Here is a 17,845-nt window from a genome sequence, read left to right as displayed (position 1 = left end):
TTGAGACCTGTGGTCATAGTTTGCAATCTTATGGCCAGTAGAATCAAGTCTTAACTCCTTAAAATATCATTCAAGGTCTTTAACTAATTAGCCCCTATCTTGATAAGTTTATCTCCCATTGTACCCATTAGGCACTCGTACCTGACAGAGGACTTGCATCCAGACTATATAAAGTCTTATATTAAGAATGTTAAAACCCTCTGAAATTTTTAACAATCTTTCTTTTTTGGCATGTTCTCTCTTTTCACCACTCCTCTGTGCTTCTTTCAAGACCCAAGCAGAGACTTCTATTCTTTGTGATGCTTTTTCTACCTTAGGGAATTCCTTCTCTGAAATTCTACAATACTTGCTTTTATCACTCAATTAGGGCTTAGTTGTTATTTGTTAAGTCAGCATTTATTCTGTTCCTGAAGATACCAGGCACTGATGCTGTGTGTGTGTGTGTGTTTTTTTTTTTCTTAATCTCTTTTGGTGTTGTCCGTGAAACATAATTATAAATAAACTTCTTAAAGGCAGGGAAACAATGTCTATTTTCCTTTATAGCCTCCTCAACCATCTTACTCCTTTGCAGAAAGATGTGATTCTCAAATGTGGTAGAGTAGTTACATGTATAGTTTACATTATATAGCTATTGCTTTTGTAATTTAAAAGCCAATGCAAAGAGCAGGAAGGCAGTGAAAATAGTGAAGACCTCCAAATTTTTCCTTCTCCATAAAAGCAATAAAAAAACTTTCAAAATCAGAATTCTTTTAATTAGCCAAAGGCTTGCAGAAGTCTGTGGAGCAATTAAGCAAAAAAAAATGTCTGACATTGTGCCCTTTTAACTTGCCTTGGTCCTATCCCCCACTCTCTAGGCCTGGAGTAGTCTTAAAAAAAATAACAGCCCACATTCTCACTGTAGCCATAAGTGACATAATCTTGGGAATCTAGAAGGGCAAGCACATACACAGAACTGTATACATGCTCGGGAGAGACATGAATAGGTGCTGAGCTCTCTCCTCTGGCTGACCTTGAGGGTCTGCACAAGCAGGAAGTAAGACAGTTTTCAACAACATGACAGTGCTGGAGGTGTGCCCCAAAACAAATAAGAGTCCCTCAGCAAAGACTGGGAGACTTTTTTTTTCCAACTATATAAGGAAATCTCTTCAATCATTAGACAATCACTAGATGGAAACTTTAGTGACCACATGTGTAAAGAATACACACTTTACAGATTTAGGTAAGTCATTAAAGAGAAACAATAAGAAACAGCCACAACAATAAATCATGAGGAGCCAAAGGGAATCTGATTTTCCAAGGTTGTCATGTTATATTATTTTAAATGTTCATTTTTTAAAAAAGAGAGAGAGACAAATAGAAACAAAAAAGTATAGTGCATATACAGGAAAAGAAGCAGTCAATAGATCTGTCCCTGAAGAAATCCAGACATTGGACTTACTAGATAATATATTTTAAGTCATTCATTTTAAATATTTGCAATATACTAAAAGAAACCATGTCCAAAGATCTAAATTAAAGTATAAGAACAATTTCTTCAAATAAAAAATATTAATAAGAGAAATGATTTTTTAAATATTCTGGAGTTGAAAAGCGTAATAACTGAAATCAAAATGCACTGGGAAGGCTCAACAGCAGATCTGAGTTATAGGAAAAGAACCCAAAAACTTGAAGATAGGTTGAGTGTATTCAGTTTGAGTAATATAAAAAAAAAGGAATGAAGAGAAATGAACAGGTTCTCAGAGACCTGTAGAACATGATGAAGCTTACCAACATAATGAAAGTCCCTGCCCCACAAAAAAGAAAGAGGGGCAGCCCTGACCACTGTGTCTCAATTGGTTGGGCGTCATCCTGCAAAGCGAAAGGTTGCAGTTTTGATTCCCGGTCAGGACACATGCCTGGGTTGTGGGGTGGTCCCTGGTCAGGGTGCCTACAAGAAGCAGCTGATTCAATGTTTCTCTCTCTTTCTCCCTCCCTTCCCCTCACTCTTAAAAAATAAATAAATAAGATCTTAAAAAAGAGGCGCTGAAAGTATAACTGAAGAAGGGCCAAAAACTTCCCAAATATGATGAAAACATTAAAAATCTAAGAAGCTCAACAAACTTCAGGTATGATAAGCTTAAAGAAATAATAAACGAAGAAATTTATAGTAAGATCATAAACTATTGAAAGAGAATATTGAAAACAACAATGAAGAGGTGACTCATCACTTACAAGTGATCTTCACTAATATTAGTAGCCAATTTTTTGCCAGAAGGCAGTAAGATGACATAAGCAGAGTGATGGGGGGAAAAAAACAGAACTGGCAACCAAGAATTTTATGTCCATTGAAAAATCTATATATTTTTTAAAGGAAGGAAATAATTAAGATATTCCCAGATAAAAAGTAACAGAATGTGTATCTACCAGAACTTCTCTGCAAAAAAAAAAAATAATAATAATAATGAAGGGCATCCTTCAGTCCTAAATGAAAGAACACTAGACCATAACTCAAATCCTCATTAATAAATAAAGAGTACTGGTAAAGGTAACTACACAGTTAAATATAAAATGACAAAATTATTTTTTGTTTGTAACTTGGGGGGGGCAGAATGGAGGTATATAAGAGCAAATATTTGTATGCTATTAAAATTAAGATAGTATTCTAAATTAGATTATTATAAATTTAGATGTTAATTGTAATATTGAGGGAAATCACAAAGTAACTTGAAAATATGTAGTAAAAAAAGGTTATAAGGCAATTAAAATGATATCTTTAACATAAAATAAAGCAGTACTTGAGAAATAGAGGAACAAAAAGACCCAAGACATTTAAAATAGAAAAGTGATAGACATAAATCCTGCCCTATCAGTAATTACATTAAATGGAAATATATTAAAATCTCCAGTGAAAGGTATGTTGGCAGAATGGATAAAAATACATGGCACTGTACAACTATAGGCTGTCTACAAGAGACATACCTTAGATTCAGACACAAATAGGTTGAAGGTAGTAGATTGGAAAAGGAAATGCCATGCAAATAATAACAAAAAATAAAACAGCATGGGCTCAATCCATCAAGAAAATATAAATGTACCTAACAAGAGAGCCCCTTAATATGTGAAGCAAAAACTGGCATGATTGAAGGAAGAAATGGACAGTTCAACAGGTATCATACTTTCAATAATTGATAGAACTAGGCAAAAGGTGAATAAGGAAAAAGAAGACTTGAACAGCCCTAAAACTAGCTAGAACTAACAGGCATTGATAGACTACCCAGCGACAGCAAAATATACATTTTTCTCAAGTGCATATTGAACATCTTTCAGGATAGACCATATCTTAGGCCATAAAAGAAGTTTCAATAAATTTGAAAGGATTAGAATCATTCCAGGGGCACATGGATGGTTCAATATATGCAAGTCAATCAGTGTAATGCAGCATGTTAACAAAAGATAAAAATTATATGATCTTGTCAATAGATACAGAAAAAGCATTTGATAAGATACAACATCCATTTATAACACTCAATAAAATGGATATAGAAGGAAAAGTACCTCAACAAAAAAGAAGGCCATATATGACAAACCCTCAGCCAATATCATACTCAATGGTGAAAAACTGAAAACTTTTCCTCTAAAACCAAGAACATGACAAGGATGTCCCTCTCACTCTCCTTCAACATAGTTCTGGAAGTCCTAGCCAGAACAATTACGTAAGTAAATAAAAGGCATCCAAATTGGGAATGAAGAGGTACAGGTGTCACTTTTTGCAGATGACATGATTCTGAATATAGAAAACCCTCAAGACTCCAAAAAACAAAAAGACAACAACAATTAGCAATAAACAAATACAGTAAAGGTGCAGCATACAAAAATCAGTGTACAGAAATCCACTACATTCCTATACAGTGACAATGAAATTTCAGAAAAAGAAATGAAAAAATTCCTTTTGCAGTTGCAACAAAAAGAATAAAATACCTAGGAATGAACTTAACAAAGGATGTGAAGGACTTATATACTGAGAACTACAAAGCATTATTAAAAGAGATTGAAAAGGTTATAATAAAAATGGAAAGATATTCTGTGTTCATGGATTGGAAGAATCAACATAGTTAAAATGTTCATTTTACCCAAAGCAATATACAGATGTAATGCAATCCCCATAAAAACCCTAATGTCATTTTTTAAAGAAATAGAACAACAACAACAACAAAATCAGATTTTCATGTAACCACAAAAGACCCTGAATAGCCAAAGCAATCCTGAGAAAAAAGAAAGCCAGGGGTATCATACTGACTTCAAATTAGATGACAGAACAACGATAACCAGAACAGTGTGGTATTGGGAGAAAAACAGTCACAGACCAGTGGAACAGAATTGAGAGCCCAGAAATAAAACCACATGTGTATGGACAAATAATTTTTGACAAAGGAGCCAAAAACATACAATGGAGAAAAAACTTCTTCAATAAATGGTGCTGGGAAATTGGAAAGCCACGTGTAAAAGGATGAAACTTGATTAGTTTTTCCTCATGTACAAAAATTAATTCAAAATGGATTAAAGACCTAAGTATAAGATCTGAAGCAGTAAATTACATGGAAGAAAACATTGGTACTAAACTCATGGACCCTGGTCTTAGAAGATTTTATGTTTTTGACCCTAAATGCAAGAGAACGAATGGTAAAAGTAAATGCATGGGTCTATATCGAACTAAAAAGCTTCTGCACAGTGAAAGAAACTGCCAACAGAACAAAAAGGCAGTCAGCCAAATGGGAAACATTTGCAAACAACAGCTCCAACACGGGGTTAATATCCAAAATATATAAATAACTCATACAACTCAACACCAAACAATTCATTTAAAAATGGGCAGAGGACCTGAACTAACACTGCTCCTAAGAAGACCTGTGAATAACAAAGAGATATATGAAAGTTCCTCAGTTTCACTAGCTCTTAGGGAAATGCAAATCAAAACTACAATGAAATATCACCTCACACCTGTTAGAATAGCTGTTATCAACAAGACAAGTTATAGCAAGTGTTGGAGAGTTTGTACAGCCACTATGGAAAACAGTATAGTGGTTCCTCAAAAAATGAAGAATAGAGTTACTATATGACCCAGCAATTCCTCTTTTGGGTATCTACCTGAAAAACTTGAAAACATTTATTCACAAAGATATATGCACCCCTATGTTCATTGCAGCACTATTCACAATGGTCAAGACATGGAAACAACCGAAGTGTCCTTCAGTAGATGACTGGATAAAGATGTGGTACATATATGCTGTAGAGTACTACTCAACCATAAGAAAAGATGAAATACTGCAATTTGCAGTAACATGGGGGGACCTTGAGAATATTATGCTAAGTGAAATAAGCCAGAAAAAGCCAAAAACCATTTGATTTCACTCATATCTAGGATATAAAACTGAAAGTCATAGGCACAGACAATGAACAGTATGGTAGTTACCGGAGGGGAATGGGGGAAGTTCCCCTTTATTGGAAAAGGGGGTCAACTATATGGTGATGGAAGATTTGATTTTGGGTGGTGGTACAGAATGCAATATACAGATCATGAATCATAGAAATCTACACTTGAAACCAAGGTATATTACTTTATTAACCAATGTCACCCCAATAAATTTAATTTAAAAATAAATAAAAAAATTAAAGGACTGAAATCATACAAAATATATTCTTTAACCATGACAGAATAAAATTAGAAATCAGTAATGGTAGGAAACTTGGTGAAATTTGCAAATGTGTGGAAATTAAGCAACACACTTCTAAATAAGCAATTAGTCAGAATAAAGCACAGGGGAAATTAGAGAATTTTGAGATGAATGAAAATGAAAGCACAACTACCAAAACTTAGCAGTGTAGTGAAAGCAGTGTTTAGAAGAAAATTTATACCTATAAACACCTACATTGAAACAGAAGAAAGATCTCAAATTAATAACTTAATCTACCTTAAGAAACTAGGAAAAAGAACCGACTAAAAGCAAGCATGCAGAAGAAAAGAATTAATAAATTGGAAAAAAATGAAATAGAAAATAGAAAAGAATCAGAGAAAGTTAACAAAATCAAAAAATTGTTTTTTGTGATGGTCAACAAAGCTGACAAATCTTTTGCTAGATAAACAAGAAAAAGAGGACGCAACTTAATAAAATCAGAAATGAAAGAAGGACTATTTCTAGTAATCTTAACAGAAAAGGTTATAAGGAACTGCTATGAACAATTGTATGCCAAAAATAATAATAATAATAGATACTCTAGATAAAATGTAAAATTTCTAGAAAGACACGAACTACCAAAACTGACTCTAGAAGAAATAGAAAATCTGAATAGACCTATAACAAGCAAAGAGATGAAATTAGTGATTTAAAATGAAAAAGAAGTTCCCACAAAGAAAAGCCCAAATGTTTAAAGAAGAATTAATACCAATCTTTCATAAATGCATCCAAACAATAGAAGAAGAAACCCTTCCTAATTAATTCTGTGAGGCCAGTATTACCCTGATTCCAAAACCGAAGACATCACAATAAAAGAACTTTTAGGAATCAAAGGACACAGTCAACAAAGTGAAAAGGTAATCTACAGAATGGTTGAAAATATTTGCTAATCATATATCTGATAAGGTGTTAATATCCGGAGCATGTAAAGAACTCAACAACTGAACAACAAAAACAATCAAATAATCTAATTAAAAAGTGGGCCAAGGAGTTAAGTAGACACTTCTCCAAAGATGATATACAAATGGCCAACAAACACATGAAAAGATGCTCAACATCACTAATCATTAGAGAAATGCAAATCAAAATCTATCACTTCACACCCGTTAGAATGGTTAACATCAAAAATGAAATAGAAAATAGCAAGTGTTGGAACCCGTGCAATATTGGAAAATTGTAAAAGGTGCAGCCTCTAGGGAAAACACTATGGAGGTTTCTTGAAATTTTTTAAAATAAAAAGAACTACCATGTGGTCCAACACTTTCATTTCTGGGTATATATCCCCAAAAATTAAAAGCAGAGTCTTGAGACATTTGTACACCCATGTTCACAATAGCCAAATGGTAGAAGCAATACAAATGTCCATCAACTGATAAATTGGATAAACAAAATACAGTATATACAATGGAATATTACTCAGCCTTAAAAAGGTCATATCCTACAACATGGATGAACCTGAGGACATTATATTAAGTGAAATAAGCCAGTCACAAGAAAGACATACTATGGGATTCCAGTCGAGGTATCTAGTCAAATTCATAGAAACAGAAAGTAGAATGGTTTTTACCAGGGGCTGGTGGGGGACAGGGGAGAAAGCAGTTGTTACTTAATCCTTATAGTTTCAGTTTGTCACCATGAAAAAATTCTGAAGATCTGTTTCACAGCGTGTGAATATACATAACACTACGGGACTGTACACTTAAAAATGACTAAGATGGTAAATTTTATGTTACATGTTTTTTTTTACCACAATAAAAATTACAAAAAAGTGGGTTTTTTTTTTAAAGAAAAACTTTGACTAATTTTCTTCATTAATGCAGATGCAAAATTTCTCAAAAAATATGAATAAACTGAATTCAGCCTATACAAAGGATTATACACCATGACCAACATGCAAAAGTTAACCAATGGTCATTCACCATATTAAGAGAATAAAGGAGTGAAACACCACGTGGTCAACTCAATAGACAAAGAGAAACCATTTGACAAAATCTAATGCTCAACAAATTAGGAATAGAAGGGAACTTCTTCAGCCTGATAAAAGGCATTTACAAAACCCACAGCTATCACCATAATTAATGGTGAGAGACACTGAAAGCTTTTCCCCTAAAACCAGGAACAAGATAAGAATCTTCTCTCACCACTTTCATTTAATGTGGTACTGGAGGTTCTAACTGGAGCAGTTAGACAAGGAAAAGAAATTAAAATCATCCAGACTGGAAAACTGTATTTGCAGATGGCACAATCTTGTGTAAAGAAAAATTTTTAGGAATCCACAAACTATTATAGTTATTAAACTTATTAGCAAGGTTGCTGGATACAAGAATTAGGAATAAAGTTGAAATGACAATCCAAAAATGAAATTAAAGTAATTCCATTTATATTATTATCAAAAAGAATAAAATACTTAGGAGTATATTTAACCAAAAAAGTGTAATACTAATACACTGAAAACTACAAAATGTTAAGAAGGCCTAAAAATGAGACATCCCATATTCATGGATTGGAAAACTTAATACAGCAATCCTATTCAAATTGCTCTTCAGATTCAATAAAAACCCTAACTTGGCATAAAGGTAAATATACAGATCAGTGAAATAGAATTGGGAGTCAGAAATAAACCCATACATATATGACGGATATTTTTTTAATATGGAACCAAGATAATCCAAGGGGAAAGCATAGTATAGCTATGCTTGGTGCTGGAACAATTGAATATCCACATGCAAAAAAATGAAGTTGGAACACTACTTCATGCTACATACAAAAATAAGCTCAAAATGAATCAAATACCTAAATGTAAGAGCTAAAACTATGAAACTTAGAAGAAAAAATAGGGATACATTTTCATGACCTTGGATTTGACAGTGGATTCTTAGAAACTGGTACATCAAATAACACTATCAAGAAAGTGAAAAGAAAATCTACAGAATGGGAGAAAATATTTGCAAATCACATATCTGATAAGCCTTTAGTATCCAGAATTTATAAAGAATGCTTACAAATCAACAACAAAAAGATAACTTTTTTTTTTTGCAGTGACAAAGGATTTGTATATCTTCTCCAAAGAAGCACATGAAAAGATGCTAAACCTCATTAGTCATTAGGGCTATACAAGTCAAAATCACAATGAGGTAGCTTCACATCCTCTAGGGAGGCTATTATTTTTTAAAAGGAAAATAATAAATGTTGGGTAGAATGTAGAGAAATTGGAACCCCATTGCTGGTGGAAGGTAAGATGGTGCAGCCAGTGTGAAAAAGTTTGGCAGTTCCTCAAAAAGTTAAACATAGGATTACCATATGACCCAACAATTCCACTTCTAAATATATACCCAATTAGAATTGAAAACATACATTCACACAAAATCTTGTACAGGAATGTTTATGACAGCATTATTTATAATAGCCAAAAAGTGGAAACAACCTCAAATGGCCATCAGCTGATGAATATGTAAACAAAATAAAACTGCCCATTGGAATATTATTCAGCTATAAACTAGAGTGAAATACTGTTACATGCCACAACATCAATAAATCTTGAAAACATTATGCTAAGTGAAAGAAGCCAGACACAAAGGCCACATACTGTACCATTCTATTTATATGAAATGTCCAGAATAGGCAAATCCATAGAGACAGAAATTAGATTAGTGGTTGTCAGGGCCTAGGGGAGGGAAGAATGAGTAGTGACTACTAATGGGTATGGAGTTGCTTTGCGTGGTGATGAAAATGTCCTGGAATTAGAGTGGTAATGGTTGCACAGGCTGATGAATATACTAAAAACTACTAAACTGTATGCTTTAAATGGTGACTTTCATGGTATTTGAATAATATATCAGTTTTTTAAAATTCAAAGTCAAGCTTTACCTGGTGGAGATAGTAACTATACAATTCTGAAGATGAGAAACATTCTAAGGGTTTGGGTTTAAGAAACAAACAAACAAAAAACTCAATAGTCATCATCATAAGAACTAGAATTTTTTGAATTGTATCCTGAAACTGGAAGCCTGTCTAACTGCAATATGGACCAATATCTAATTTCAGATAGTCTTTTAACTTTTTTAGAACAAAGGAATAAAGAGGACTCTAGGGTAACCACATTAAAGCAGAGCGAAGCATATTTTGAGCTGTTTCTCTGCTGGCGTGAGTTGGAAGGGAAAGGTTAGAAGTCGAGGGAAAGGTAACAGTCTCAAAACAAACAAATCTCTTTCCATAAATCATTTCTTCATCTATACCGGTGCCTGAGGTGGTGATCCCTGCAGGGCAGCTCCGCAAGGCCCCAGGCTACAGCGCCCACTGCGCCAGGCAGCAGGCTCCCCTCACCCCCTGTGTACACTATACGCTTCCCTTTTCCACGTGTGTTATGACGTAAAATGGCAGGGCAGAAGCACTGCTCCTAGGGTCATCTCTTTAAGGTTCTCCCTAACCTCCCATCATCTTCCACTGAACACTTAATTGTCATTGCCCCTCTTAAAAAGTGTCAGTTACTTTTCAGAAATTTGTAGAGCAGTGGTTTTCAACCAGCATGCCGCAAGAATTTTTAGAACACGAAATACCTATTTACTCAAGGGCACTTGACTTCTTTTCCCTTATGTGTCAAATTAAAAAACGACAACACCCAACACAACAATAGCTGTCCAATGTCCATGAATCAAAATTATACCTATTGTGTGTGTGTGTGTCAGATTGGCAAAAAAATATATTTTTGGTATGCTGCAGACTTTTAGTAATTATATGTGCCATGAGATGAAAAGGGTTAAAAATCACTGCTGTAGAGCTATCCCAGGTATTTCTAGCTAGGAAATAAAAAGGGTTATTTGACATATTTATAAAGTGTCTCTAGATAGAGAAAGTGTATAATTGTTTTATTTTTGTTTTCTAAATACCTACAAATTAAATATTAAATTCCAGGCTGGAATTTTGTTAGAGACTGATGTCAAACTTCATTTAATTATAAAGTCCACAAACTAGCCTCTTCCTACTTTCTAAGAATCTTCTCAACTCTTCTGACATCTCTATGATTATTAATAATTTCTGAAGGATTACTTTTTCATAGTAATCTCTGCAGGTTCTTTCAATAAACAGATTTCTCTGGAGATGAAAATACACGTAGGGGATCTTTCAGTACCCTCTCGTTATTCTCTAATTTAATTGGGACCTATAAAATGTGGTAGCTGTTTGGAGCAAAAAAATAGGAAATCTTGGTGTGGTTTAGATGTGACAAATAATAGAGATCTACGTGGATGTTTATCTCTTTGATTTCATGCTGTTTAGGATGTCAGTCTTGCTCTTTGAAATGGGTAGAGTATGTTTGCCTTAGAGGTAACTTGTAATGTCTCTTTTTTATTTTTTTTTTAAACTGGATACTTTGCCATCTGAATTATGACTAAGTAGATTTGTTTCTGTTGGTCTTTGCTAGGAAATATATTTTCCTGGGAATACATTTGGCTAGGAAATACATATTGAGTAGATAGTTCCGCTTTTGACTTAGTGAATTTAAGAACATTTCCAAATTGTCTACGTAATTTTCTATACATATAAGTAGAAGTAATATTTTATATCTTTAAAAGATCCAGTTGCTAGTTTTTGTTTTATACTGATATTCTCTAAGGTTTGGGGGATGTAAGTTTGTTTTACAAATTGGTTCATATTTATGATGTCTGTAACCTCATTTCAATTCATTTTCAGTTTGGATGTCCTTTCTGGTTTGGTTCTTACGTATTATTGATATTCAACCTTAAAGAGTAAATTAGGACTGCTGATGAAGTGAAAAAAAATATCAAGGCACATAGAACATTGTTTTTCTTCCAGTAAAGTACTGCCACAGCCTACCAGACACTGACTGGTTGTGTTTCTCCCCAACCAAGAGTTCATTCTACATGACTTAGTTGCTGGGGCTCTTTTTGACTAACTGGCCTCTCTGTATTGACCCCTACGACTCCATAGAGCCCCACTTGAAATCACTGCTCTTTTTTAAAACATTTTAACGTTATGAGACTTTTTAAAATGCCCCTAATGCTTTCAGAAGCGACATAATATAAAATATTTTTCTGACCTTCCTTTATTTTCAGTTAAACTCATGATGTGTTCTTTACCAAAATGTGTAGAGGTGTGCAGATTGTCTTATTTGCCAGAATTTTATTAGCACACATGATAGTACATTCTTAAAGAATATCATGTATCTAAGAATTAGGAACATTTTTACTCACAAGTAATAAAGAGCTGTGAATTGAAACATTTTCAGAATACATTTTGAAAATAAACTGGTAGTGGAAATGACACTTGTCATTTCTTTATAAAACAATGTAGAATATTTTAATTAGTAATCTTTATTTCCTTTAGGGTTTAATGAAGAAATTCATTCGATGTTCTACACGTGTAACCGTGGGAACTATTAAAAAATTTCTAAGTTTAAAACTAAAACTTCCAAGTTCTTATGAGGTAAGTTAATAATTTAACATTGATCATTTTGATTATTCTGATCTGAAATAAAATTTAACAAAATAAGCAAAAATTAACTGAGAATATATTTAATTTAAAATTGTAGAAACTTCGATTAACTTCATGTTAAAAATTCAATTCTTAAGATGTAATATTCTATTTAATCTGTATTTTTTAATTTTAACATTCTGAATAAAACAATAATGCATTTAGTGTTTTATAATTAGAGGAGATACTTAAATAATAAATATTAAGTATTCTCAAAATAATATCTCAGTTAAATGGATTCTTGTTTTTTATGTCAACATGCTTTAGGGTGTGTCTTTTTTTTTATTTATTTTTAATCTGAGACCTTTGAGATCCATTTTTACCAATTCTTCATTGACTTCTTTATTAAAATGTAAAACAGTGTCAAAAGGGATTTTGTAAATAATGTTCTTTTTAGTTCATGGTATGTGAAAGTAATACTGTTTATCATTAGGTAAAACCTAGTGTTTTAGCGTTGCATCTGCATAAATGCAGTTTACCAGTTCCTTTACAGGAGAGATAAAGTGCCCTGATGCTGATCACAGCGCAATGTCCTTATCTATCTCAATGCAGAGGACTTTTCCTATGTATTTGCAGTAATATTTACCCTCCACCCCCTTATTTTGCTGCCCAACAGGTAGGGGATGATTTAGTGAAATAACTGACAGCTGAAGATTCTGTAACAGCATTGCTTATGAATTATTTTATAGGTGAATGAAAAATGAAATTATCTATTTTATTATTTTAAACATAAAATGATACCAGAAAAACATTTTGAGGTCCATATGAGTCACCATAAATCATCAAAAAATCAATATATTTTAGCTAATAATGTGTCTAATACAATTAGAACTATACTAATTTTAGACTTAAAGTTCAAAACTCTATTCTTTGTGTAGCCAAACAATTATATTTGAAACCTATTTTTCATCCCCACTTTCTGCCCTTTAAATTTAATTCTGTCAGTTTGCTCTTAATAGCTAGAGAACCAAAATGTTTTATATGATAAACATTTAATTATGCTTTGTTGAATTAGTAAATCATAACCAAGTCCTTATGGGGGTCATTTGGTACCTGCAACATTAAAGCAAAAGTGAGCATTGATAAGTATAACCCAGTTTTGAAGTTTCATGCAAGGTGAGAAGAGGGTCCTGTAAGTGTTAATGCCAGTTACCAATCAAGCAGAGCAGAGAGGCCTGAGAGCCCTAGGAGACACAGGCCAATGGCACAGTCCTAACTGTGTGGTCAACTTAGCTATAGGTAATCAGCAGAAATTCTCATTGGCCTCAAAGGTCCCATAAATCCTGTCCCTACATTCATTCGTTTGCCCTTTTTGAATGAGGAAAGTAACTCCTTCAAATCTTGGTTTGGGAAAGCGAAAGGATTCTGAGCGATGAATCTATAAGGCAAAACTGCTGTGAGGAACTGAAATTTGAAAAATCATGTAAAACACTTATACATTCAAAATTACTTACGTTAATGGGCCTGTAACTGTTCTTTTTAAAGTTGGATGTGCTGTGCAATGGTGAAATTATGGGGAAGGATCATACTATGGAATTCATCTACATGACAAGATGGCGACTAAGAGGCGAAAACGTAAATTGCTTTTATATTTACTTATGTGTATATTTATTTATATGCTTTTACATTACTCAAATTTAACAGTATTACTTAGGGACTCGAACAACAAGCTAGCCTGGGAAAGAGGAAGAACTGGTTTCCTCTTATTGTTTCTCCCAGCTACTCCATGATAATTAGTACCAAGTACAAGACCAAGGTTTGTTTTAAATGTGGTTTTGTTATATTTAAGGTGAGTTTAGAACCCTATTAAAATATATTCAAAGTTCTACTAACCTCAAGACAGAGGAGATGGCACTCACGTTTTTTAAAAACCTTAATAAAATATGGGAATGTTTAACTATATGGAGGAGGTGGTGAGAAGACTAAGTTCTACCCTGTCTAGTATATTTAATGGTTGATAAGATATTATTTTTTGGTTATAGTAGAGGGGACAGATAGAGTAGAATCTAGATAAACTTTTTTCAGGTACCTGATTTATATTGAAAGTAGAAAATTAGACCGAAGGGTAAGTGCATTTGCAGTGGTTTCTGATGCCAGATCAGGTTATTGTGCCTTAGGCCCTAAGCAATATGGAAGAAATGATTGAAAGGAAAAACCTAAGAAAATCCAAAAACCTAAAAGGAGAATTTTATATTTTGAACTGTATCTTTGATTGGGGTTAATTAGAAGTTTCAAGCATATCTTACCTGAATTACATGTAACATTGATATTAGGGAAATTTCAGGGGCTAGGGATTATAAGGCTGGTATGTAGTAGTAAGGAATATAGTAGTAATGCTAACAAATCCTCATCATAATCTAATTACATGAATAAACATTAAGAATGACTAAAAGGCTAGACTAAATGACCTCCATTTAGACCTTAAGATTTTTGTGGTATTTAGGGTACAAAATGTCATATTTTTAAACTCTGTAATTTTAACCTCTTTTTAAGCTAGGTTTTATTATATTTTCTTGTGAAAATGTAATTATAAAAACAATGACAAAATTAAATGTAACCTCACACAAAGATAGGTAATACAGAATCCAAATATAATGAGGGTTGCCATGTTACAGTGGTTCAAAAACATACTTACATTAAATGTAAACATTCATAGAACTTCTGTGAAACCTCAAAATACCTTTTTTATGTGCCATTCAATGGGTAGGATATTTGACTATTTTTAAGAAGAAATGCCTTCATGTGATATAATAATAAATGAAGCACCTAGCTTCTTAGTCACAATTTTTTTCTACTTGAGTCTCACTTGTGTAAAGCCTTCCTTGGGAGTTTGAATGATCATGACCAGGAAGAAAAACTTATGTTCTAGTACTCATCACCAACTAGTTGTGTGCCCTTGAACTCATTAAACCTCTCTAGAGCTTTTTTTAAAAAAACATTAATTGTCTTTGTATCTGGTAAATTACTACTGTACTTGCCTTTATATGACATATCCTACTTTTTAAATGATGGTACATACATCACCCTCATTTAATCCTTCCAACTAAAATGTTTCAGGCAGCAGGCACAGATTACAGAGAGTCATTCTCTCTTACCCAGTGCTGATGGGGCCTAGATATTGTCATACTACACATAATATTAATATCATATTGATATAATTTTAGCTTTCTTTGATAGTTCCTTGGGCATTTTAGTATGTGCTTGAAACCATCATTATGAATGGGTTTGCCTTAAGGTTGAAGAGAGATGTCAGTAGTCATCCACCGCAGGACCTCTGTTAGTACTCATTGTCCTTCACAGGATCCCTTCCCAAAGATCCCCGATGCTGCCAGTTCTTTTAAGGTGAAAGCATGAAAGAGCTAATGCAATGAAATCATTATTAGTAGACTATAAGTTAAATCAGTCTGCTACAATTATGATTTTGATTACACATTTCTGAATAGTTTGAACTTCTTAGTTGTTTAAGACATATTTTAATAAAAGTTGGTTCAAAATATGGTCCAGTATCATGATTTTTTCATTCATGTAAAAACTAAACCAATAAATAAATTACCACATTTTATATTTAGTGCAATACTAAAGTAATATATTAGCCTGCATTTTTTTTCAGAGTGACAAACCTGTATTTATTTGTTCCCCTCCTCCAACCAGTTTCTCCCTTAGTCTTCACAATCTCAACTGTTCCAAGACTAGTACAGTACTTCCATTTTTCTAGTTTCTCAGATCAGAGTCCCTGAAGTCAATCGTGACTCTTTTTCTTTTATCTGTCTTAAGCAAACATGGTGGCGACTGCACTATGTATATACTACTGTGTAGTACACAAGATAATCAGAATCCCGTTATGTCTCACCACCCTCACTCCACCGCTCTGACTCAGGCCCCATCAACCATCGTTCAGAATGGCTACCAAAGTCTCCTCGCTGGGCTCCATGCTTCCCCTCCTGCTGCGACCTGTTTCCCCTCCCATCTTTGTCCAGTACAGCAGTTAGAACACATTAGAACATGTCACTTCTCTGCTTTGAACTCTCCAGAAATATCCAGTAACACGCAGATAAAAGCCAAAGTCCTTCCAGGGACCTATAGATACAGACCCTACATGATTTTCCCCGGACACCTCCCTGATCTTACCCTTTCTCTCTCCCTCTGGCTCCCTGCACTCTGGCCTCACTGGCTTCTGTGTTTACTCTGGCCAGGCTTGCTCTGGTCTCCCCAGGTGTCACCTAACTTGCTCCCTTCACACCTTCACTCAAAGAATGTTGCTTCCACATCACTTCAGTGAGGCCCCTGACTTTGCTGAATACTACAATCCCCTCTCCCACTCTGGCACTCTTAAGCCTTTAAAAAAAATTTTAATGAATTTATTTGGGTGACATTGGTTAATAAATTGATACAGGTTTCAATTGTACAGTTCTATAACACATCATCTATGTATTGTACTGAGCATTCACCACCCCAAGTCAAGTCTCCTTCCATCACCATTAATCTCCCCTTTACCCTCTTCTCCTTCCCCCATCCCCTTTCCTTCCAGTAATCACCATGCTGTTCTCTGTGTGAGTTTGTTTTTGCCTTTGCTTAATCCTGTCACCTTTTTCACTGAGCACCCCAATCCTCTCCCCTCTTAATTCTGTTTTTGTGCCTTCCGTAGTATTGCATACCATCTGACATACTGTGCCTCTTGTCCATATGGTTTGTCCCCCAATTAAAATGTCATCTGAGGGCAGGGTCATGCTTGTTCACTGCTGAGTCTCAGGACTGAGAGCAGTGCCTAATACAGATACTCAATAAATATTTGAAGAGTAAATTGAATGAAATTTTTTCTTTTATAAGGTAATATATCCTAAAGATTATTCCATTTATTTGAATCTCAATTTCCCAATTGCTTTTGTTAAGCAATTTAAAATATTTTTACTTGTTCCAATTATGTTATAATAATAGTAATTCATGAATTCTGACCATTGAAATGAATGGACAAATTAGCAGTAAAGCAATAATTTCTTTATTAAACCCCTACTAGCAATCACATACTTTCCCATTTCTATCCTCCATTGCTAGCAAGATGCCACGTGTATGCAAGCTCTCAGTACTTTACCCTCTGGCATTGCTAACTGGCTCTGCCTTGGGCTGGGGACAGCTTATCTCCTACATGAATATCCATCCACCTTGTGGTTCTTTCACTTGCTTTTAGTACGTTTTTATATTAAACATTTAAGTCCGCTTGGGATTTCTTTATTTACACATACATATCTACAACAAGGCTAAGACTTTAACTCAATCTAGTCAGGGTTTTTTTTGCCAGAAATAGAATTTACTGAATATCCATACTTTACCTCATTGTTTTGAGGTGTCACTATTATCTATGTATATGTATCTACATATATTTGTTCACACACAGATGTGTGTGTACCCTCATATATATTGTGTGTGTGTGTGTGTTTTTTCCTGGGCATTGTATTTTGTTCTTCTGAGTGGATCTTATTTCTATACCAGCATTACACATTATATAGCTTTTATAAGAGTCTGATCATGAAACGCCCCTATTTAAAACCCCTCAATTGTCTACTTCCTTTGAGATAAATTTGAATCAAGTCTAAACTAACTTACAAGGCAAATAATTGGGTCTTCTAAGTTGCTTTATGCGGTGTTTT

At 34.0% G+C, this 17,845-nt stretch overlaps 1 protein-coding gene across 1 annotated transcript in view; it reads left to right on the top strand.

The window, feature by feature from the left end:
* The window catches only part of PCGF5 (polycomb group ring finger 5), a 114,525-nt gene that overhangs the window by 84,912 nt on the left and 11,768 nt on the right, over nt 1-17,845 (top strand). Inside the window, exons 8-9 of the mRNA XM_090277980.1 lie at nt 12,054-12,152; nt 13,686-13,775. Of these exons, the coding sequence (XP_090134106.1) occupies nt 12,054-12,152; nt 13,686-13,775 (189 nt within the window). The remainder of the gene's footprint in view (nt 1-12,053; nt 12,153-13,685; nt 13,776-17,845) is intronic.

The sequence above is a fragment of the Furipterus horrens genome, unplaced genomic scaffold, assembly GCF_987537825.1.
Source record: "Furipterus horrens unplaced genomic scaffold, mFurHor1.1.pri manual_scaffold_5, whole genome shotgun sequence".
Lineage (NCBI taxonomy): Eukaryota > Metazoa > Chordata > Mammalia > Chiroptera > Furipteridae > Furipterus > Furipterus horrens.
Note: the sequence above shows the minus strand (reverse complement) of the source record. Positions and strands in the feature narration are given on the sequence as shown.